Source organism: Nicotiana tabacum, chromosome 6 (assembly GCF_000715075.1).
Source record: "Nicotiana tabacum cultivar K326 chromosome 6, ASM71507v2, whole genome shotgun sequence".
Taxonomy (NCBI): Eukaryota; Viridiplantae; Streptophyta; class Magnoliopsida; order Solanales; family Solanaceae; genus Nicotiana; species Nicotiana tabacum.
Window position 1 is genome coordinate 173,733,288 of NC_134085.1, and position 24,129 is coordinate 173,757,416.

At 37.0% G+C, this 24,129-nt stretch overlaps 1 protein-coding gene and 1 long non-coding RNA gene across 2 annotated transcripts; one reads left to right on the forward strand and one right to left on the reverse strand.

Annotated features, from left to right (window-relative positions):
• The first annotated feature begins 770 nt into the window (after positions 1 to 770).
• On the forward strand, positions 771 to 1,493 carry LOC107763002 (pectinesterase 3). The gene has a single exon (XM_016581407.2). It carries the CDS (start codon positions 771 to 773, stop codon positions 1,491 to 1,493), a length of 723 nt encoding a protein of 240 aa, XP_016436893.2.
• Positions 1,494 to 4,043: 2,550 nt separating this feature from the next.
• On the reverse strand, positions 4,044 to 5,440 carry LOC142181516 (uncharacterized). The gene is made up of 2 exons (XR_012710171.1): positions 5,267 to 5,440; positions 4,044 to 4,423 (listed from the first exon to the last, which is right to left on the reverse strand). It is a non-coding gene; the product is annotated as an uncharacterized LOC142181516 (long non-coding RNA).
• Positions 5,441 to 24,129: the final 18,689 nt, after the last annotated feature.

Sequence of the window (24,129 nt, forward strand, 5' to 3'; positions counted from 1 at the left end):
TTTCAGTTCTAAAAGGAATGAAAATAGCCAAGAATCTCTGCCAAGAACTTTTCCTTGGCAAACAAATAAGGACTTGATAACAAACAAACAAATGTCATTATGCTTCAGCACTGTCATATTCCTTTCCAATAAGAATCTCTGCTATTTCCATTCATTGTGCTTCTAAGTACTACTGTATTTTATATGACATTTTTGAAGAAAGTACTAATGTATTGAACTTTTCGTTTTCGGCTGAATTTGAATCTGGTATGAGATTCGAAAGAAGAAGAGGAAAATAAGTCGGAGAAGATGACGGAAAGTGGAGGAGACAATGGTGGAAATGGTGGTGGACATAAAGAAGAAGAAGGAAATAAAAAAACAAAAAAGAATAATTTGTTTTTTGGGCTTTTCACGCGCCCATATTGGGTAAAACTCACTCTATATGCCAACTCAGCAAGAAGTGTTTAATTGGAACAAAGTTCATCTAACGTACGTGCTAAATAGGAACTCTCTTAAGTTCAGATGTCTAAATGAAAGATCGTGTCAACTTTAAGTGTCTCCGTATGTAATCGGCCTTAATAATATAAATTCGTCATCAATTGTTAGTAGTATAATTTTTGATTTGTCGGCAAATTTATTTAATGAAAAGAAAAAGAGCAGGACGTGCTTACAGTTAACATTTGCCCGCAGAGTATACCCACCCAAATTCTTATCTAAGTCCTCAAACCGTGTCTTGCAACTTTTCCTCCCTCTTTGCTCAATTCTCTTTCCCTTTCATTTCTATGGAATCTATGAACTTAGTCAAAGGCTATGGCAAAATTAACCTTTCAGAAGATCCAGCTTCTTCTTTGTCTACTCGCAGAGCCGCCCACAAGCGCCGCCTCGCCATCGCCCTCTCTCTCACCCTCTTCCTAACTCTACTCATCTGCGCATTGGTCGGCGCGTTTATCCACGCGTCAAATTCCAAAGACCGAACACCATCTGTATCATCCAACTCGGCCGATTTGCTCAAAGCCGTGTGCGCAGTGACTCAGTATCCAGAGTCATGCTTTGACTCCATATCCTCCCTCCACAGCAGCCCACAAAAACCCGACCCGGAACCATTCCTGAACCTTTCCCTTCAAGCAACAATTAGAGAATTAACCAACGTTTCTTCGCTCCCGAAATCGCTGATCTCGAAAGTCAATGACCCGGGAACAGTGTCGGCGTTGAAGGACTGTGTCAGTTTGTTCGATGACGCGCTGAGTCAACTCAACCAGTCGGCCGAGTTGCTCCAAGTGGGCCCCGGTGAAAAGGCTTTGACGGATAAGAAGGTGAAGGACATGCAAACATGGATCAGCGCTTCAATGACTGATCAGGACACGTGTTTGGAGGGACTGGATGAAATGGGATCGCCGTTGGTTGGGGAAGTGAAAGCGCGGGTGCAGAATGCTAAAGAGTACATGAGTAACACCTTAGCAATTCTCAGTAATATGCCTAGCCTTCTTCAAAAGTTTGGTATCACTTTGCATTGAGGCTTCAAGCTTGACATTTCAATTGAACACCTTGTACCTTTTTCTTTTTATTGTGTCTTATTTATTATTGCTGGTGTAAATTCATCAAACTAGTTATAGTAAAATGTAAATTTTGAGTTGATGTTTTCTCTTTTAAAACCACATTTTGATCATTTTATTAAGATTTTCTTTGACTATCACTAATACAATTAACATCTTCAACTTCATATCCAATCATATAAAATGAGCGATGGAGTAATTTTTATCCCATAAGTGTTTAAATTTACATGGAGACATTGTAAAGATCTTTTATTATAAGTCAAATAGAATGAGAAAGACGACCATTCCCACTATAAGATAAAGAATTTTGCAACGCCGGTTGCTGTATCCTTTAGCCACAGCCCACAAATGTGTTTAAAGCATTTGGTCGCTAGTTTGGGTTCTGACTTGTGTAGCTTCGGTTGAGCTTGTTTCTAGCGCGCGCTGAAAAACAAATTTTCTCACTTTCGGTATTGCACCAAGTTTATAATTGAATAATAAATTGAGATGAAAGTATATATTAATTGTAAGAGATAAAGCCATGTGTAAAGACACTTGTAATATATTTATTGATCTGAAGCAAATATTGTGTTAGAGGTGCTATTGAAAGTTTCTTGCCTTTTCCCTTGAACCGGTATGAATTCTTAAATCCTTTCACCTTGATCAAGATCAACTCCTTTTATCTCCCAGGAAAAAGCTAAACATAAAGCTTACTAGTGCTCAAGATAAATAGACTATATCAAAAGAGAAAAGGAGAAGAAAAAGAGCCGAAGCTGAAAGAGGGGTTCATTTTCCTCATGCTACTACTATATTTACCAGACTGAAAGAAAGAGCACGTTACTGGACCAATGAGTTTTGTTCTGTATTCACTTTTTAGGGTCATGATTTTCCTTTGCCTACTTCGTCCCTTCCCTCTCGTGACAAAAGGCCGAAGTGTATTTGCTACTATGTGATTAAGAGCAATCATTCTTTCCTGATTGCAACCAATATTATTACGAATTCAAGCCAAATTTTCCTTATCAGACTGGAATTCTCCATAGTATTTGCAGGCAAAGTAGCATAAAGTCGTTTGTTTAACCAATTTTTTAGTCGTTCCAATTACTTTTCTTCTTAGATCACACGATTTTTTTTCCCCAAAAGATTAAAATTAAGTTTTAAGCCAGTAACAATATGATTCTGCAATTTCTTTCTTTCTATTTTGTCAATTTCTTTGGATCGGGGGTAAGGGTGATAAGAGGGGTGAAGCTTATGTAACAATTCGACATCGTCATCAGGGGCTGATTTAGGCCCTTTTTATGGTGCACGTGAACCCATGATCTTTCTGCTAAACTAAGTATTTTATGTATATATTTCGTAAAATTGAACTAATATTATATGTTGGCCTCCATGTTCCAAAATGTTTGAATGCTGTACTTGGTTTAATGCTAAGTAATTTATTCAAAGGAACATGGATCGATTCTGAGTTCGCTTTATTGGTGAATTTCAAAAAGTACAAGTATAGAAAAGAGAAAAAGTCGTTCCATATGAATTGAAGACAATATATATATATATATATATATATATATATATATATATATATATATATATATATATATATATATATATATATATATATATATATATATTTTAATTTAAAGTCACAATAATCAGAGTGGAATTGAAGACAAGTTTAAAGGCCACACTATAAAGATGGAGCTTTAAATAATACGTAGAATTTATAATTTCTATCATGAGTGTCTCTCTTGGAGTAACTCCTTCACCCTTAATTGGCTCTTCTTTTTTTGATGGACCCTTTGCTCTTGCTCTACCAGAAATAAATACAAATTATAATATCCAAAATCTGTTTTTAAATTCAGACGCAAACGGAGTCAACAGATTTACTACCTATGACTTTAAATTTTGAATTATGTATGGTATTAACAGAGATGGTGTCCCAAGGATCCATTTGATACACTAGATGAGAAATCACGAGAAATACTCTCGTGGCCTCATATGATTTCCTGATCTTTAATGAATACTGCAGTTGCATTTGCATATATTCCTCTGCACTATCATGTTTGGCAAAGTTTCTTTTTGATCAAAAGTATTTTTTACTAAAGTTAAAATATTTGACCAAACTTTTAGAAGGAAAAAAATACTTATGAGTTGAAGCATGATAAGTGGAAAAAAGTAGATTTCCCCCAAAGTTACTTTTTGAAAAAGTACTTGTGAGAAAATTACACTTAAAAACACTTGCTTCTCTTCTCATATGTGAGGAGTAAGTGACTTTTTAGGGATACGTACTTAAGGGTAATTTTGGAAAAAGCAAATCAAATTTTTTCTTGATTATATAAATGGACATTTATTTTAGACCAAAATAAAAAAAAATAGATCACTTATTATGAACCGGAGGTAACATTGAACTTCATAAATCATGTCCAATCATTACATCATCACACTTTACCAGAAAATCCAAGATTAGCCACATTTTTCCCGTGGGACCCTATCGGATGCTTTTATTTCAGAATTACCAACATGAATCAAATACACCAATTAAGCATAACTTATATCCACAATATATAACGAGACATAAGATATATATTTGCGACACGTATAAAACTCTAGGTACCAACCAAGGAGGCGCAGGGAATGTAACTTAGTGAAGCACGAAATGGTAATAAAATACTAATCTAAAGGATCTACTAATTAATACAATACTCAAAGATGCCTATACCCCTGGGGTTTACTTTCTTTTTTGTTAGGGAAGGATGGTTTTACTGTTGAAGAAGACTTATTAAAGTGTCTAAAACATCAACAGTATTTGTGTCCACAGAAGCCAGTATTTGGGAGAGCCTCTCACTGAGATCATCCACCTCATTGTGCAGCATTCTGATGTAATTACACGTCTCCTCTAGTATCTTTGGTGCTGGTACCTTTCAAAAGTTAAAGGAAAAGTAAAAACATCTTAAAAAGTTTGGTAGTTAATGAGGTAATGATCCATAAGACACTCTTTGCTCGTAACATGTAGCTAAATCTCTGTTGGGATTTAACAAAATTACCTTGGCGCATTTTTTGTTAAGCAAATGGACACATTGAGCCTATATATTTTGAAGGTTCGTAATTGTCTAAAATATCATATTAGGAGACAATAGCCTAACTATATATCAATCCAATGTAAGACAATCTACTACTCCTTTGCACGCGCAGGGTTGGACATCTGGATAAACAATATAACATGGGGCTCAATGTTAGATAAATCAAGAATAGGGAAGGATCTTACTCTTACACCATGTGAAGAAAACGAACCTTAGGCCTAAGTTAAACCCAAAATTTAACTCATATGAGGCGATCGGACCATTTTAAGAGACAACAATTCATTTTCTTAAGAAAAATTGTAGGACAATCCAACGACACATTTGGTAAAACATTTCTATACATGTATTATATCTGTGTGAGCTTAATAATCACCACTTTTAATGACTTACTTAACAAAATTAATACGTGTTATTTCGTAGTTTCTGCTTACTTTGATAACCATATATGTATGTGTAGGTCTTTCTTATCTCTCTTCATTGTTTCCACATGCAGCTGTAAATTTACACTAGCGGCAATTAAATAGATTGTGCATTCAAGTAAGAAAAATTAATGACAATAGTCCTATGCTGCACACTGTCTACCATTATGATGGCAAAGAACTAGACTATAGGAAAAGGAAAAAAGAAAAAAAAAGTAAATATATAATAGAAAAGATAATAAATATAGGACGACGTACGTACCCTCGAGGTGCAATGTGAAGAGGAATTTGGCAAGAGAGATTGCAGTTTCAAGACGAGATCATTAATCTCATCTTGACTGAATCTTGAACTTGATCTTCTACTGCTAGACATTACTTTTTCTAGCTATATTAACCTAGCTCCTTCACTTGCCTACGTACTTTCTACAATGATAAGAATAAGCCAAGTGAGAAGTTAAAGCGAAGAGGTTTGATTTGCTTTATAAGGCCGTGTAGGGTGAGGTTTGGACAAAATCTAAAGATAAGACAAAACCACAAAAGAGGTCCCTTCCCTACAAATTTTCCCTCAACAACAACAACATACCTAGTTTAATCTCATTAGTGGAGTCTGAGGAAAGTAGTGTGTGCGCAGACCTTACCCTTATCTTGTACAGACAATGACAAATACAGGATTTTGCATAAGGTATCATAATTTAAAGAAATAAAAATGAAATGACAGGCGGTGTCATTTCCTAAATGTATCCCCGATATTATTATTTTTCTTATAAATATCTAGTGAAAAATTCGATGAAGTGATATCCCATGATACCGCATGATATAAGATGCATACACCCATATATGTAAGTAAAGAGGTTGTTTCCTATAGACCCTCGGCTCGGGCAAACAAGTCGCAACAACTTAGAAAACGGGATACAGTAATAAGGAAGAAAAAAGGAAAAAGGTTATTGGATGAAGGTACGAGAGGTTATGAATACAAAAAATAGTAGAAGCTACCTAAACCTAAACCAACATTAGAGTGGTTCCATTTGTACTAATCTTGACCCAATTATGTGGGCCTTAATTAGGACAAACTATCAACTAATGATTAAACGAAGCTCAAAACTCACGACCAAATTTCCTAATTTAGATTACTAAACATTCCATCACTTAATTGGGGAAGTATTCTAAATAAATGCCACCAGAAAGATTCCTTGTCTCTCTCTTCTAGTTACTTGTTAATTTCATAGTACTTAAGCTGTGGGGGCTATGGCCCCCTCCTGTCTCTACTTTAATTTGCCTTCTCCTTTCCCTTTTAGAAATTTTGAGATTTGAGTTCACATCTTTCCACCAACATTTCTAGTTTAACCAAAGTAGAGTATTCTTTTGCAGACAGCACTTATTTTTATTCGTGTTTAACAAGTTTTTAGTATATTTATCAACTACTCTCAAATGATTTTGGAACTATCTGTAGACACAAAACTAAAAAGGTGGTGCATTTATGTTATCTCTATATGTATTATAGACATGATGTATGTATATTAACGTTTTTGTTTTTCAGATTGGGAATCAAAAAGGATGCTTCTAAAGGACAAAATGAAAGCAAATTTTATAATTAATGTTGATAATAACTAGAGGTTTCGAAACAAATGAAACGCCACCATTCCGCTAAGAGCTAGGCAGACCTAGGATTTGAAGGTCGCGGTGCACTTTTACATTCAACTAAAATCTTCTTTGTATATAGGGTATCACTACTAATATATTATTATTTTTTAAAAATATATATGTGTACATGCAATATTTACTGAGTTTTCCGGATGCTGGTGACCCATCTCTTTACGACATAGGTCCGTCTCTGATTCCGCTTACCGTAAATGTGGCACTTTCACTTGTGTTAGAAACTACTAAGCGATTTTGGCTTCTAAATCTGTTTTTTTTTTTTTTTTTAAATTTTTCTTTTCTATTACATAAGAAAACTGGAAAAGGACAACGGGCAAAATGAAAATTGAATACACACTAGACGATTTTCACTAGTGTCACTGGACTATAAGTCTTTGGTGACCTATTTTTAAATACAAATATTGCCTACTCATGGATGCAAAGGGCTTCAATAGTAGACTTTTCAACAACTTTAATTTTTAGTGCAATCTTAATTAGGACTTCTTTTTAAAATTTGGTATTAACAACTCATTTTAACACGGATAACAGATACTTAGTACCCAATTATAGCTACTAGCTAGGCTACAATAATGGATGGAAAATGTACGAAAATGGAAACTCTTTTCGAGGAAAACAAGGTATATATACGCAAATGATTATTTGTGATCTGAGAGTCTAAGATCACCTGATCTTTGGCCAAGGGGTTTGAAAAATCGCAAGTGGTTCATTGGTTTTAGCATTGAACTGTCTAATCCAGGTTGGCTATGGACAAGAGAGTTGGAACTTGAATTATGAATCTGGAAATCTCCTGAATAGTTTAATGTTTGAGGTAACTAGCGAGAAAAGTAGGTTTCAAATAATTTGGTTTGACCTATTTGAGGTTAGGTTTGCTGAAGTTTCTATATTAAGGTTGGCAAAGGTTGAACTAACAATTCAGAATGTCATGGTTAATTCACCTTTGACGCTGTGCCTTTTTTTTTTAAAAAAAAAAATTAACTTATAAAAAGAAATAGAAAAGGATGATAGCTAATTAAGGGAGATGCATGCATTACATATCCAGCATGCGAGTCGCGAGAAACCCTACTCAGAGAATCCAATGTGAAAATGTCTTTCGTAACGTTTTGAAAATCTCGACTTCAAGAAAATCGGTCGAAATACAACGTTTGATGGTAGGCAATCGAGCTTAAAATGCAACTCAGGCTATTCAACTTGACGTATAATCACTTGACGTATTCAACTATTCAAGTAATCTCGCTTTTGCAGACGTCCTTCAAGCAACGACAATATGTATTGGGGAAAATCGTTTTTCCACTTAGGATTGATTATGTGATTGACATGTCAAGACACGTGAATTAATAGAAGAGTGACAGTTGGCAAATAGTATTTAAAGAGACACGAGTATTAATAGGTACGGGCGAAAGGTCAGGAAAACAAGAAGGAAAAATTACTCAGGTCTCTTGATAATTTGAAGAGACACCGGTGGAATGAACCAAGATAGCAAAAAGTACAGATACGTAATATCTGCAATTACTGAGCATAAATAATGGGAAACGTTATAGAATCTTCACGAAACAGTTACGATTGCCAATTATAACGTTTCATTAATGTCATTAATTGCTCATAATGGCTCTATTATGAGAGAAAGGAAACATAGTACTTAGAAATAGCTATAAAAGGGAGAGAAATAACATTTGTATGGACACACTGATTATTATTGGAATATACTTATTTACATTGCTTTATTTTGCTTACTCGGCTTCTTCTCAGTCCAATTTTTCTTTTCTTATTACATAATTATTTCCTTATTTGATTATCAGTAACCCGAGTTCTTCTAAAATTCTGCTTTGACCGAAATTCCTATTTTCTAGTTAAACAAATTGGTTCCGTTGCCGGGACATTGATAATCTTTTACTTTCTAAATCAACTCTCTTTGTCAAAACAATCATGTCGAATGTCAACGACAACAACCAACAAAATTTACAGCACCAAGAAAATCAGCAACATTAGGAGAATCAACAAGGTGATGGAACTCCAGTCCCCTCACAACGAAACTCTCCTCGACAGTCTCGAGAAGGGATTTCTGATGGATCTGAATCAAATATGAACGAGCAGTTTGAGAATGATCAGGCTATTGATGAAGCTTTGAAAAAATTAATTGCTCAATAGATCAGTAATGCTCTTCAGGCTTTTGCTAACCAGTTGCTGGCTGTACCACCAACACCAACTCCAAACAACAACACCGTAGAAAATCCTCGCTCAGGACTCGTTAACTTAGGCAGTGGAGGAACTCCCAGCGAATCTCATGATGGAGGGTCAGGTAACCCAGTTAATTTTGATTTACAAAGTTTAGTACTAACTTTGCAGAAACAGCTCAAAGAGCAAAGCGATCGCAGAGAGCAGATACCTGGAGTGGCGCCTATAATCAAGGGAATAGATATGGACAAATACTCTCAACAACCTTGGAATCCAAGTGCCGCTCCTTTACCAATTCCAAAGAAATTCAAGATGCCTGATATTCCAAAATACGATGGAACAACTGATCCACAGGATCACGTAACTGCATTTGCAACTGGTGTAAAGGGCAACGATTTGACCAAGCAAGAAATTGAATCAATGTTGGTCAAAAAATTGTGAGAAACACTCACGAAGGGAGCATTGACATGGTATTCTCTTTTACCTGAAAATTCTATTGACTCTTTTGCTGAGCTTGCAGATTCATTTATCAAAGCACACTCGGGAGCCCAAAAAGTTAAAAAGCGAATGGAGGACATTTTCAAAATAAAACAAGGAGATACTGAGCTGCTTAGGGAATTTGTAGACAGATTTCAGGGTGAAAGGATGATGTTGTCACGTGTACCAGATAACTGGGCGGCTATGGCCTTTGCCAGTAATCTAAATGAAAAAAGCTCGGAAGCCACGAGGAGACTCAAAGAAAGCTTACGAGAATTTCCAACAACAACTTGGAATGATGTTTATAATAGATACAATACAAAGCTGCGGATAGAAGAAGATACTATGATTCATTCCCGGAAAGATGAAAGAATGAGTTCAAGACGAGCTAAAACTGAAAAAAGGTCCGGTAAAAACAGGTACGAACCTTATATGGGACCAGCAGGTAGGGATTCGCATTCAAAATAGGAAAACCCAAGGTATGATCCTAGATCAAGGGATAGAGAGTCAAGTTCATCGTCAAGGTTCGAAAAAGATCGAAACATGCGAGATACGCGAGACGATGACAGAAGCTCAAAAAGCAAAAATCGGTGGCTACAATTTTAATGTTAGCACATCCGACTTGGTGGCTATTCTAAGAAGCACGAGAGACAAGGTACGGTGGCCAAAAGAAATGAGATCAAACCCAAACAGGAAAAATCCCGATTTTTGGTGCGAATTTCACAACGAGCACGGTCACAAAATGATAGATTGCAGATTGCTACAAGGAGAAGTAGAGCACTTACTAAAACAAGGTTACTTAACTGCATTATTTAGTGAAAAAGGAAAGCAAGCATATATGAAGAATAGGCAGGAACCGCCAAAACCTTCTTCACCAAAGAGAACGGTTAATGTCATAAATGGAACAGAGGAGATCAATGGCGTAACATATACGGCAGCAAAGAAGGTGTCAAAAATTACAGTCACACACAGGAAGCGAGTTCGACAGGTTTTGGAAGAAGATAATATAACATTTGATGATGCAGATACAGATGGCGTGCTGACCCCGCATAATAGTGCACAGGTAATATCTTTACTTGTACATCACACTAATGTAAAAGGAGTTTTGATTGATCCAGGTAGTTCTGTGAATATCATTGTGTTGAGAGTGGTAAACGAGATCAAGCCAATGATAAGTTGTTACCCAAGGCACGCACCTTGTGTGGTTTTGATAACTCGAGCATCATAACAAAAGGGGAGATAATACTCACCACATTCGTAGAAGGAGTAGTCAAAGACACCAAATTTCAAGTGATAGAAATGGATATGGTTTACAATATGATTCTCGGCAGACCATGGATTCACGAAATGGATGCTGTTCCATCTACTTTACAGCAAGTTATCAAGTTTCCTTCACAATGGGGAATACGGCAAATCTGTGGTGACCAAAAAGCTTCTCGAAACATTAACTCCATGGCAGATTCAAGCGCAAAAAGCGACGAAAAATAGCAATTACAGAATTCAGTTGAGGATATATATATATATATATATATATATATATATATATATATATATATATATATATATATATATATATATATATATATATATATATATATATATATATATATATATATATATATATATATATATATATATATATATATATATATATATATATATATATATATATAGCACATATGCAGTTATAAGCATGCATAAGCATTTTTTATAATATTTCTATAATTTTTAAAAGCTCCAAATTGATTTACTTCTTCCCTTTTTATTTATAAAATTTCCAATAATTATCCTTCAAATTATTTTTTTGGTGATTTAGTCATCTAAATTCTTTATTTATGCAAAAATATTATTTAAATATTTTAGTGCATTTTTTATAATTGCATGTACATTCTTAGGCTAAATTGCATATCTTTGCAATAATAGCCCTACTAATGCATAATTACATTATTGATGCATAAAATGATTTTTTACATTTTAAAATGTTAAATAACTATTTTAAATCATTTTAGTACACGAAAATATTTTTTGGAAATCACTTATTATTTTTATAAATTATTTAACTATTAAAAGTGGCTATTTAAAATCTAGCCTATTTTATTTTCAATTTCAGCCCCAACCTAACCCGATTACCAGCCCAATTTCAATTAAATTACCCAACCCAAATCCTAGCTACCTGATCCGGCCCCCAAAACCTTTTAATCTCGGCCGTTGATCATAAAGATCAACGACCACAAACGACCATTCCTAAAATAAACCCAAAAGACCCCTCAAACCCTATCATTCCATACTACCCACCGCCCTGAAACCCCTCTCTGCTCTCAAATGCTCTCAAAGCCTAACCCTAATAATCTCACTGACCCTCGTCCATGGCCATCTCAGATGATTTCACACCACCTCTTAGGCCTCCAATGGCCTCCCTCACGTTAATCTTGCCATCTCCGGGGCCCTCAAGGGACCAGGGCTAGTTGACTTGCATCTATGGTTTCTCTCTCGCCTGTTTCAGGCCATTCCAGTGTGATTCCGAGTAAGATCGTCCTATATTGACTACGATCTATGATTTTCTAAGCAGGTTTCTTCACCTCTGTATGGTTCTCTTCGAAACTCTAATTTCTTTTCTAACCTCTTAGATCTGTACAGATCTAAGATGATTTGGGTTTGTTTCGTGTGAGTTTTACAATAACCTTAATTCTTTACAAGAATCATATGATTTTCAAGTGATTTTCATTTTTTTCTAAACTAGGGTTTCCGGAATTTCTTTTTACAAATTGTTTGATAACTTTTTGTGTTTAGTCTTCTGCTTCCCATATATTTTGACTGATTTTGTAAGTCTGCTACAACCTTAGCCCGTTTGTACTGAAAGCCTTAGTTTTTGGGGTTCTTCGTTTGGTTTCTGAGTATTGGTAAATCTGATTGTGTTCTCGCTTTGGGTTCTTGTGATTTCTCGTAATTTTCTTGTCCTAATATGCTTCTACTGAATTTCTTAGTTCAACCCTTTTACTGTTTCTATATGCTCATCCTGACTATTTGTGTTAAGACCTGTAACATTAATCTTGAATAAGTGTCGTTCTAACTATTTGTTTTGTTAAAGTTATGTGGAATCCTGACTATTCATGTTCTACCTTATTTTATATGCTAAATATGCTGACTCTTTCATGACTTTCTCTTTGATTATTCTGAATTCCTTATGTCTTGGTTTGATTTGAACACTTTCCCTTAGACTTTCGATTCTTACCTCGCTACTCGATTTGATTGAATTGCTTGACTTAATTAATTTTCCTTTGCCTTGTTTGTATTTTGCTGATTTTACTGATTTGTTTCCTTAATTAAAACTTCTATTCATTTACCCCTAATTACCTACTCTATACTAAACCTTACTTGATTCTTTTCCTTAAATACTTAGCATACTTTTACCGTTGATTTAATTGTCCCTTGATTAAGGGAAGGACCTGCTGATTTACATGTGACTTCCTTGATTTGCTACTTAATTGATCTCTTACCTTATTTGTTAAGCTTTTGATTACTACATAAACCCCCTCTTATTTTAATTTCTGAACAATGAGCATTAGTTCATCTACACTATTATACTCTCAAAAGCTCTCTAGTCTCTCCTGTTCTTTGCAATTCTTGTTAGTCCATCCAGTTGTAAGCCAAGGCTAGCTACTGACATTGTCACGACCCCGGTTCGCCCTCCGTGAACTATCATGACGGTACCTAGTCCTGTATGACTAGGTAAGCCTAAATTGCGAAAGATAACCAAAGTGCGAAATAAAAACAAATTAAAACAAAATAAAGAGTGATAAAACAACGTTTAAAAGTGCCGCTCGACATACACAATATTTAACTCTCAGGAACCAATACATATCTCCAAGACCCGGAAACCCATGAATCACAAGCTAAGGATCACTACATAGTACTCTAACTCCAGAATATCTAACAAGGAAAAGAAATACAGAAGGGCAAATGTTTAAAAGCTAGAATAGAAAGGGACTCATCGGTCTGTGGACGCGACAGATATACCTCGAAGTCGTTAGAGCTTTAGCCTCGCCTCGCCTCAAGGGTGATAGGACTGAGTAGCAATACCTAGATCTGCACATGAAAAACATGCGCAGAAGGGGCATGAGTACACCACAGCGGTACTCAGTAAGTTCCAAGCCTAACCTCGGTCGGGTAGTGACGAGGAAAGTCAGGGCCCTAGAATATAAGACATGACAGTATAAAATGAGCAGTATAGTTGAAAACTAACGATAAAAATTTAATACAGGAAAATAAGGAATTTAATAACTGAAACAGAGGCAAAACCAATCACAAGAAAATAACCAGGGATCTCTTGGTATCCTGAGGATCTCTCGGTATCCTCAATACATGCTAGGGATCTCTTGGTATCCTCAATATATGAGCCAGGGATCTCTCGGTATCTCGCACCTCAGTTCAAATCATAAATACGTACAAGGGATCTCCCTGGATGCCGTCTAGTAGTCCCAAAGTAAAACACACAGCAGAAACACAAGAATACTCAATTAAGCTCAATTTCGTATCAAGTAAACAAGTGATGTTTTAAGCGTTAATACCACACAAGAGGGGGGGGGGATGTGATTTGTGTGGCACCCAATTTTCGCTTAACTGTACTATAGAAGAACTTGGTTCTTCTAGATGTTCCAACTACTACTGTTTGCGGAATAATAAATACAGAAAATAAAGAACACAACAATTTTGCGTGGAAAACACCTGGCTCAAAAGGTGAAAAAACCACGACCTACTACTCAGTAGGATTTTCCCAAACTTTTACTAAAATCACTGAGCCAAAACAGCATTTACAAAAACTCTTTGTAAACCTAAGGTTTAACTCTAATCCCGTTGTGGCACACAACCTCAACTGTTGCGACAACTTCAAGTTAGCCATAACTTGAACACTCTAGGTACCTAATACAATTGCTTCTATGAAAGCTGAAAGGTACAATGTTAAATTACCTACTACAATTGAACTAGAATAAAAGATAGACATAATGGAACTGGTCCTTCAATCTCGTTCAAGTAGCTTCAGGATTGCACACTTAAATTACATATAAATTGCTTGCAAAATCCCCTTGCTCTTTTGCTCTCAATTTAAGTTTAACTTCTGCTTATGTGCATTACTTGTAAAAGAGAACAACACTGACATTTAATAGGTTAGTAATCAGAGTTTGAGTGAGATTCAATTGCTACTCTTCTATCGTAGAATAGTTCATGATGATCTTAAACTCTAACGCAATCTTCATCGTAAACTGTGTTCTCTTCATGTAAGGAGTCTTTCTCTCCTTATCCAATATGCAACCTTTTCGATCAGATCAGGAAATATTGCAGCTTGATCCGTTAGACTTATCTCCTTCACGTGCATCTTACATGTACATGCTGATCATGACTGTGCTTCACAAGATGGACCTGATCCATGTCTGAGTTCTTTTGTCAGTCTTCAAAACATCACCTGTTCTTGGGCCAACAAATTCCCCTTTTTGATGATGACTAACTCTGTGCTTTTTACTTATATGGATCCTGTAAGAACTCAGCTTAACCATCAATACAAAGTTTAGTAAATTCACTTATCATCAAAGACCAGATTAATTAGGTTATAAATATCACTTTTTCAGAATATGTAAAGCACAATATCTCTTCCCCCTTTTGGCATCATTGAAAAGTTGCATAGTGTGAGTTCCAGATTTTAATAAGTACTCATGGCCACTGGGGCAACTGCAAGTGCATTCATGGTTTAATCATCAGTAATCAAGCAAACATATTTAAACTTTCAAAGAAAGATTAACATTGAACAAGAGCAAAATAGTAGTTATCATTGATAGAGATATGCTGCCATCACAATCCACAACCAAAAAGAAAAACATTTAAACCATGAGCAAAAAGTTAGAAAAATCCCTAATTTGGGTCACTGAGGTACTAGACAAGTTCAGAAGACAAAAGCTAGGAATCCTAAGGCTTGAAGGAGCTAGAGGGTTAGTTTTAGGCTTGGAGAAGATTCAACATATTATGAAGAATTCCATCACTCTTCTCCTTTTCTTTGGTAAGCTTAGTTCTGAGAGCATCCCTATCAGATTCCACCTCTACCACACGAGCCTCCAGCCTAGCTATCTCAGCATCCTTGGCTTCACATTCCTGAACCAGAGCCCTAACTTTGTCGTTGATAGGAGTCTTCTTGGATGAACCAGGTTCATTTGGGATGGCACTGACTAAGTAGTCACAAGCAATCAGAGTGTTGATGCCAACATGTTCTTTGCTTGAGGCCATTTCCCATTTCTTTAGAGGCATATTGAGCCTATCCAGAATCATGGTTAGAATAAAGCCATAGGGAGTAGCATGAGCCTTGGAGCCATTTATTACCCTGTCTAGCAGCTTGATAATGAAGGCAAGCCAATTGATTTGCTTTCCATTCTCCAGGCACTCCATAAGAACCAGGTCCATATAATTGGCGATGTGCCGTCTCTCCTGCCTGGGCAATAAGCATTTGTTGACAAATTCAAACAAGACCTTATGCTGAGGCCTCATTTCATTTTTCTGAATAGCCCTGACTTCATTCACATTCTCTGCATCACAAAATCTCCTGGTAATCTCAAGTGCAGTAGAGACGGAGTCCAGACAAGGCCACCTTTGCCTTGTATAATCATCAAACCCTTCAGAGGGTACATCAAGGATTTCTCCAAGTTTTTCTGCATCAAAGGACACTTGGACCCCTTTCACCAGACTGCTGACCTTGCCATCCTGAACCTCTGCATTTGCCATGAACTCAATTATTTCATTCCTGGCTAGCCTACCATCCATATGAAGGACCATGCCCTTCCACCCCTGAGCAACTACGACATCTACCAGTCTCATCATCCCTGGCTCCACCAGGTCTTTCAATAGTCTACCCTTCAAGATCTTTGTTTTGCCAAACATGGCAACCTTGTCCTTGTCACTATCAGGATCTTCTACTTCTTCTCCACTCCATTCCTCATCTTCATAAATTTTCACTTGTTTTCCTTTCAGAGCAGACCTTGTCCTCTTGGCTAGGGAAGGTTCAATAGCCTCAGACACAGAGGAAGACTTCTTGGAAGAAGTCTTGGGCTTTTTGGGCTTGGGGGTCTGAACCTCCACTGGTTGAACTTCCTCTTGATGGACCTGTTCCATCTCCTCAATCTCCACATCCACTGAGAACTCTGCAACCTTTCCCTTTCCTTTAGCCAGCCTTTTCTTCTTACTCTCATCTAGAGCTTTCTGGAGATCACTCTCACTCTGCCTCACCCTGCTTCTTGCTTCTTGTCGCTCTACCCTTTGGTGATGGAAGTACAGTAGTTGGTGGGGGTGAAGCCTTTCTTTTCTTGGAAGGCTTAGGAATACTGCAGGCTTTTGGTGTGGGAGTTCTGCGTTTCTTTGGGTCATAGCTTGCCCCAACCTTTTTCAGCAAGTCTACTAGGGTCTCTTTAATAGATGAACCAGGTTTATCACCCTGTGTGCCCAGATTAATCAGCCCCTCAGCAGCTTCCCCAGAACCACTTCCCCCTGACTTCTTGCCACTCTCTTCTACCTTTCTTGTGCCACTCCACAGATAGCAGGCACCTCTCTTTTCCCATTTCCCCTCTCTTCACCACATGCACCCTCTCTCTCTTTTTCTTTTTCAAAATTCTTTTTACCTCCACTCCTTCTTAACCCTAGTAATTCTACATCTTTAACAGACCCAACCAGAACAAACATAGTTTCTAGATTTTCAGACACAAAAGAAATTACCTTGGAAGGTGATTCTTGAGTCTTTTCAGAGTCAGAAGTCCCAAGTTCTTCTCCCTTAGTGGCGGATTGATATGAGTCAGAATCAGAACTGGAATCAGAGTTTTGGGCCTGGCTTGCCTTCAACTTCTCATTTAATTTCTTCCTCTGAGCCCCAGACGCTACTGCCTTTCAAGTAAGCATTTTCACCCTTCTCGGTCTAGGTTTTGGTGATGTACTGGGTGGAAGAGGTGCAGATAAATTTGAGGGAGTGGGTGGTGGAGGAGTTCCAGGATTGTCTTGTGGGTTGGTCATGATCGTTTGTTTCTTGAGAGAATTTTTGTGAATTTGAGATTTGGAGAAGAGGGAAAGTGAAGATGAAGAAGAAATTTTTGATGGTTTGAAATTATGGAGAAGGCAGAAGAAATGATGTGTATTAAAAGAGAAATACACATTTAATAGGTAACAGAAACTTTTGGTAGTGGTCAATTAGAGGTCTAATCACTCTGAAATTCTAGATTTTGAATGATCGTTTTATCTTCCCTAGATTTTAGGCAATTCTTTGGTTTAGAGTTCTAGGCGGACGGAACTGGTTCAAAGCTAACAGATATAATTTTCTATGAATTGAATAATTATAGGACTTCTGCTCATGATTTAAATATTAATCTTTCTAATTGTGCAGAGTATAGAAAACATACCTTAGATTTCATATGAACCCATACTGATGAACCATGTTCTTCATTTAGAATTCTCTTGAACATGCCTCAAATGCCATAATAGAATTTTTTTTGTAAGAGATCAGTGAGTCATATTAACACATGTCACAGGAGTATACTAATTAAAGTATGAAGCTGAGTAAGAACTAATCTAGATATTTACAAAAGTTCAGAGTTCCTAGCCAATTTTTTTTTCATTTGCATTTTGAGTTGGACCTATTAGGTGATCTTAATCATCTCTAATTCCAACCTGTTCCTCTCAAAGTTTTCTCTACTCAGTGCTTTAGTGAAGATGTCAGCAATTTGTTTATCAGTAGCACAGAATTCTATGGAGATCAATCCTTTCTCATAGTTATCTCTTAAGAAGTGGTGTCTAACATCTATGTGCTTAGTCCTTCTTATGATGAACAGGGTTCTTTGCCATACTTATAGCACTAGTGTTATCACAGAATATAGGAATGCAACCAACTTCAATGCCAAAATCTACCAGCTGCTATTTGATCCATAACAATTGAGCACAACAAGAGGCAGCAACAACATATTTAGCCTCAACAGTGGATAAGACCACTGAATTTTGCTTTTTAGTGGCCCATGATACAAGACATGAACCAAGAAAGTGAGTCATATCTGAGGTGCTTTTCCTATCCATAAGAAAACTTGCATAATCAACATCAGCATATCCTACTAGATTGAAATTACTACCTTTAAGGTACCAAAGACAGACTAGTGGTGCCTTTCAAATATCTCAGTATCCTCTTGACAGCAGTCAAGTGAGACTCTTTTGGATTAGCCTGAAAGCGAGCACAAAGCCTTACACTGAAAACTATGTCAGGTCTGCTGCTAGTAAGATACGAAAGTGAACCAATCATACCCCTATACAACTTCTGATCAACTGATGAACCAGTTTCATCTATGTCTAATTTAGTGGCAGTTGCAATGAGGGTGTCTATTTCCTTAAATTCATCCATTTTAAACTTTTTGATCAGCTCTTTTGCATATTTCTGCTGATGGATCATGGTTCCATTTAGGCTTTGTTTGATCTGTAAGCCTAAGAAAAAGTTAAGCTCACCCATCATACTCATTTCAAACTCACTCCCCATTAATTTGGCAAAATCCTTACTTAGTTTATCAGTAGTTGCCCCAAAAATTATGTCATCAACATATATTTGTACCACAAGGAGATCCTTACCTATTTCCCTTAAGAATAGGGTACTGTCAATTTTACCTATTTTGTAGCCATGTTCAAGCAGAAATTTGGACAGTCATTCATACCATGTTCTAGGAGCCTGCTTGAGTCCATAGAGAGCTTTGTCTAATTTGTATACATGCTCAGGACATTCCTTGCTCTCAAACCCTGGAGGTTGTTTCACAAATACTTCTTCTTTTAGGTAGCCATTCAGGAAGGCACTTTTGACATCCATCTGATGGAGAGTGAATTCCATGTGTGCTGCAAAGGCTATGAGGAGTCTTATTGCCTCTAGTCTTGAAACTGAAGCAAAAATCTCATCATAATCTATACCCTCCTCTTGGCTGTAACCTTGGACCACCAGTCTTGCCTTGTTTCTTGTAACTGTTCCATCTTCATCAAATTTGTTTATGAAGGCCCATTTTGTGCCAATAACTGATCTGTCCTTGGGTCTTGGAACTAGATGCCAAACTTGACTTCTCGCGAACTGATTGAGTTCATCTTGCATTGTATTCACCCAATCTGCATCCTGCAAAGCCTCAACAACATTTTAGGTTCAATAAGAGATAAGAAGGCATCAAAAGCACACAGATTCTTCAATTGTGATCTAGTTTTGACTCCAGATGTTGGATCAGTGATTATGTTCTCAATAGGATGAGCACTTTGATACTTGTGAGGTTTCACAACCAACTGATTTCTGCTAGATGTTTCTTCCATGTTCTGTTGCTGAGGAACATGGTCATGAACAAGTTCTTTTAGGGGATTGGTTTCAATTCCTCTTTGATCAGTTCCCCCTGTTAGGTTGCCCTGGATGGACGAACCTGTTCCATCACCTGTTCCTTCTTTTGGTGCCACTTTAACTTGTGCTAAGACTTCAATCAAATCCTTTACCAAACCAATGGCTTCATCTTCATGTTCCTGTCTCTCAGAAAGAATGTTAGTTTCATCAAACACTACATGCACACTTTCTTCTACACACAAAGTTCTTTTATTGAACACTTTATTTGATTTGCTATGTGAAGAATATCCCAAGAATACTCTCTCATCACTTCTGGGATCAAACTTACCTAGAGAGTCCTTTCCATTATTGTGCACAAAGCACTTGCATCCAAATGCCCTAAGATGGGATATATTTGGTTTTCTCCCTTTAAGTAACTCATAGGGAGTCTTCTCTACAAGAGGTCTAGTAATGCATCTATTAATAATATAACATGCAGTGTTTACAGCCTCAGCCCAGAAGCCGTGGGGCAGTTTACTAGAAAGAAGCATAGTTCTAGCCATGTCTTCAAGGGTCCTATTCTTTCTTTCAACTACTCCATTTTGTTGAGGAGTCCTAGGGGCAGAGAAGTTATGATCTATACCATGCTCATCACAAAATTCAACAAACTTAGCATTTTCAAATTCAGTTCCATGATCAGACCTAATGAATGCAAGTTGATTACCTAGTTGTTTATGAGTCTTTCTAACAAAAGCAGTAAACATGTCAAATGCTTCATCTTTGGATGTTAAGAATAGTACCCAGGTAAATCTAGAATAATCATCAACAAGAACCATCACACATTTCTTACCACCTCTGCTCAATGTTCTCATTGGACCACAGAGATCCATATGAACCAGTTCCAACGTCTTGGTTGTGCTTACCATTTTCTTTCTTTTAAAGGATGATCTTACCTGCTTCCCCATTGCACAGGCCTCACAAACTTTGTCTTCCTTGAACTTGATGTTAGGTAGCCTTATCACCAAGTCCTTGTAGACTAATTTGTTGAGTTGATTTAGACTAGCATGACCAAGTCTTTTGTGCCACAGGAGGGGATCATTATCCAACACACTTAAGCAAGTGAGTTAATTTTCTGAAAGAGTGGACAAATCTAAAATGTAAATATTGTTAACTCTTTTTTCTTGCAAAACAATCTTGTCAGTGGTAAGGTTAATCACAAAGCATGTGGCAGAGGTGAATGCTACAAGGTTACCTCTGTCACACAGTTGTGACATACTGATTAAGCTATATTTCAAGCCATCTAACAAGTAGACATTCTCAATGGAATGTGAGTATGTCTTACCTACCTTTCCAACCCCAATAATGTCACCTTTCTTCCCATTTCCAAAAGGAGACATTACCTCCTTTTAAGTCCTCAAGTGAAAGGAACTGGTTCTTGCTTCCAGTCATGTGCTTTGAGCAGCCATTATCCATGTACCGTATTTGGCTACTTCCCTTCACTTGCACCTGCAAAAGGAAATTAAGGGTTAGTCTTAGGAACCCAAACTAGTTTGGGTCCCTTTCTATAGGCAAAAGGGTAAATCAAATTCCTTTTAGCCCACCCAGGCAGCCTATTTTTCTCCTGAACAAAAGCTTTGTTCTTTTGACTGGCCTTTTCTTTTGCATTACATTCATTTTTGTAATGGCCAGTCTTGCCACAGTGTGTGCAAATTTTTTTCTCAGGAAGAGTGAGGTACTTGCTTTTAGGGTCCCACTTAGGTGATTGAGTCCCATAGCCAAGTCCTCTTTTATTGCTATTGTGATGTTCTTGTAGCCAGAAAAGTGCATCATAAGCCTTATTCCATTTGCAAGTTCTATCTAGTTCATGCTTTACCTTCCCTAGGTCTTCTTTTAAGACTCTTATCTGCTCATCCTTCCTGTATAACTCATCCTTCATTTTTCCTAAGTTTTCTTCTAGGGTGAGATGTGTGTGATCAGCTTTCTTTTTACCTGTTCCTAGTTTTAACTTTAAGTTTTCAGACTTAAGTTCTAAGACACTTGTGTCAAGTTCAAGAACTTGGTTCTTCAACTCAGTATTTTTACTATCACTCTCATTAGCTCTAGATTCTAGATTTTTGCACTTGGCTTTTAAGATCACACACTCCCTAGACAGATCTTCCTTCTCATTGTTAATTACCTCAGACTCATCAATGAAGTCTAGCAATAGCTCAGACAACCTTTCTTTAGACAGGAATTTAATCTTGTCTTTGAGATGAACGACACTTACCTCTTGTTCATCATCTGATTCTCCGATGGCCATAAGTGCTTGTTCTTCTCCAGCTTCATCTTTTGAGTCCTCATCTGATGTTTCTCCCCAAGTAGCAACCATAGCATTTGTTGAACCTTTGTTTCTTTTGGGTTGAACCTGTTCCTTCGTTCAGCCCTTTCCTTCTTCCATTCAATTTCCCATTGAGGACAGTTCTTGATCATGTGATCAGTCTTACCACATTTGTAGCAACCCTCGTTGGTATGTTTCTCAGGAGCCCTTGGTTTGTTGAAGGTTGTACCTCTAGAAGAACCCTTTCCCATCATCAAGTACTTTTTGAAGTCTCCTGTGATCATGGCCATTTCATCGTCCTCCAGATCTGCTCCTTCAGCTATTTTGAGGGCCAGACTTCTTTCTTTCTTTGGTGCATCCATTTTCATGGTTTTCCTTATCAGTTCATAGGTAGTGAGGTTTCCAATCAGTTCATCCAGCTTGAGGGTAGCAATGTTCTTAGATTCCTGAATAGCAGTAATTTTGCTTTCCCAAGTCATTGGTAAGACTCTTGCCAAGATTTTCTCAACCTTGTCTTCTTTGAGGATAATTCTCTCAAGAGATTTAAGTTCATTGGTTAGTGTTGTGAACCTTATGTACATCTCCTGGATAGATTCTTCTTCTTTCATAGTGAAATTCTCATATTAAGAATATAGCAGTGTTCCTCTTGATCTCTTTACTTGAGGAGTTCCTTCATGGGCCACTTGTTAGGTGTCCCATATTCCCTTGGCAGTGGTACAACTTTGAATCCTGTTGTACTCGTCTGGACCCAGTCCACAAACAAGCCATTTCTTGGCCTTGGCATTCTTCTCCCATTTTTTCAAGTCTTCAGCAGTGCAATCAGCTCTTGTCTTTGACACATCCACTCCTTCAGTATTCTTCTTTGTAGTTGCCAGGGGACCATCAGTGACTATGTCCCAGAGTTCATAGTTTTCTCCTATGATGTGATCTCTCATCCTGTTCTTCCACCAAGAATAATACTGACCATTAAAGAGTGGAGGCCTAGCAGTGGATTGCCCTTCCTAGTTTCCAGGTGGTGCACTCATTTTGATCTTTTCCTAAGGTGTTAGCCTCTTTAAGGAAAATCCGCTCTAATACCAATTGATGTTTTAAGTGTCAATACCACACAAGAGGGGGGATGATTTGTGTGGTACCCAATTTTTGCTTAACTGAACTATAGAAGAACCTGGTTCTTCTAGGTGTTCCAACTACTACTGTTTGCAGAATAATAAATATAGAAAATAAAGAACACAACAATTTTATGTGGAAAACACCTGGCTCAAAAGGTGAAAACACCATGACCTACTACTCAGTTGGATTTTCCCAAATTTTCACTAAAATCACTGAGCCAAAACAACATTTACAAAAACTCTTTGTAAACCTAAGGATTAACTCTAATCCCGTTGTGACACACAACCTCAACTGTTGCAACAACTTCAAGTTAGCTATAACTTGAACACTTTAGGTAACTAATACAATTACTTCTATGAAAGTTGAAAGGTACAATGTTAAATCACCTACTATAATTGAACTAGAATAAAAGATACACAGAATGGAACTGGTCATTCAATCTCGTTCAAGTAGCTTCAGGATTGCACACTTAAATCACACAAATTACTTGCAAAATTGCCTTGCTCTTTTGCTCTCAATTTAAGTTTAACTTCTGCTTATGTGCATTACCTGTAAAAGAGAATAACATTGACATTTAATAGGTTAGTAATCAGATTTTGAGTGAGATTCAATTGCTACTCTTCTATCGTAGAAGAGTTCAAGATGTTCTCAAATGCTAACGCAATCTTCATCCTAAACTGTGTTCTCTTCATATAAGGAGTCTTTCTCTCCTTATCCAATATGCAACCTTTTCGATCAGATCAGGAGATATTGTATCTTGATCAGGTAGACTTATCTCCTTCACGTGCATCTCACATGTATAGGCTGATCATGACTGTGCTTCACAAGATGGACCTGGTCCATGTGTGAGTTCTTTTGTCAGTCTTCAAAACATCAGCTGTTCTTAGGCCAACAACATTTAATTCTAATCTAACATGCTTTACATAATTCAATTAAGGCAGTTTAAGCAAATAAACAGTTAAGTCAATTAGACATGCTTTTTCTAAGCTAACAGTAGGTTTAAATTGCAAGTAAAATGAAATAGAAAAAAGGAACATAATTGAAATTA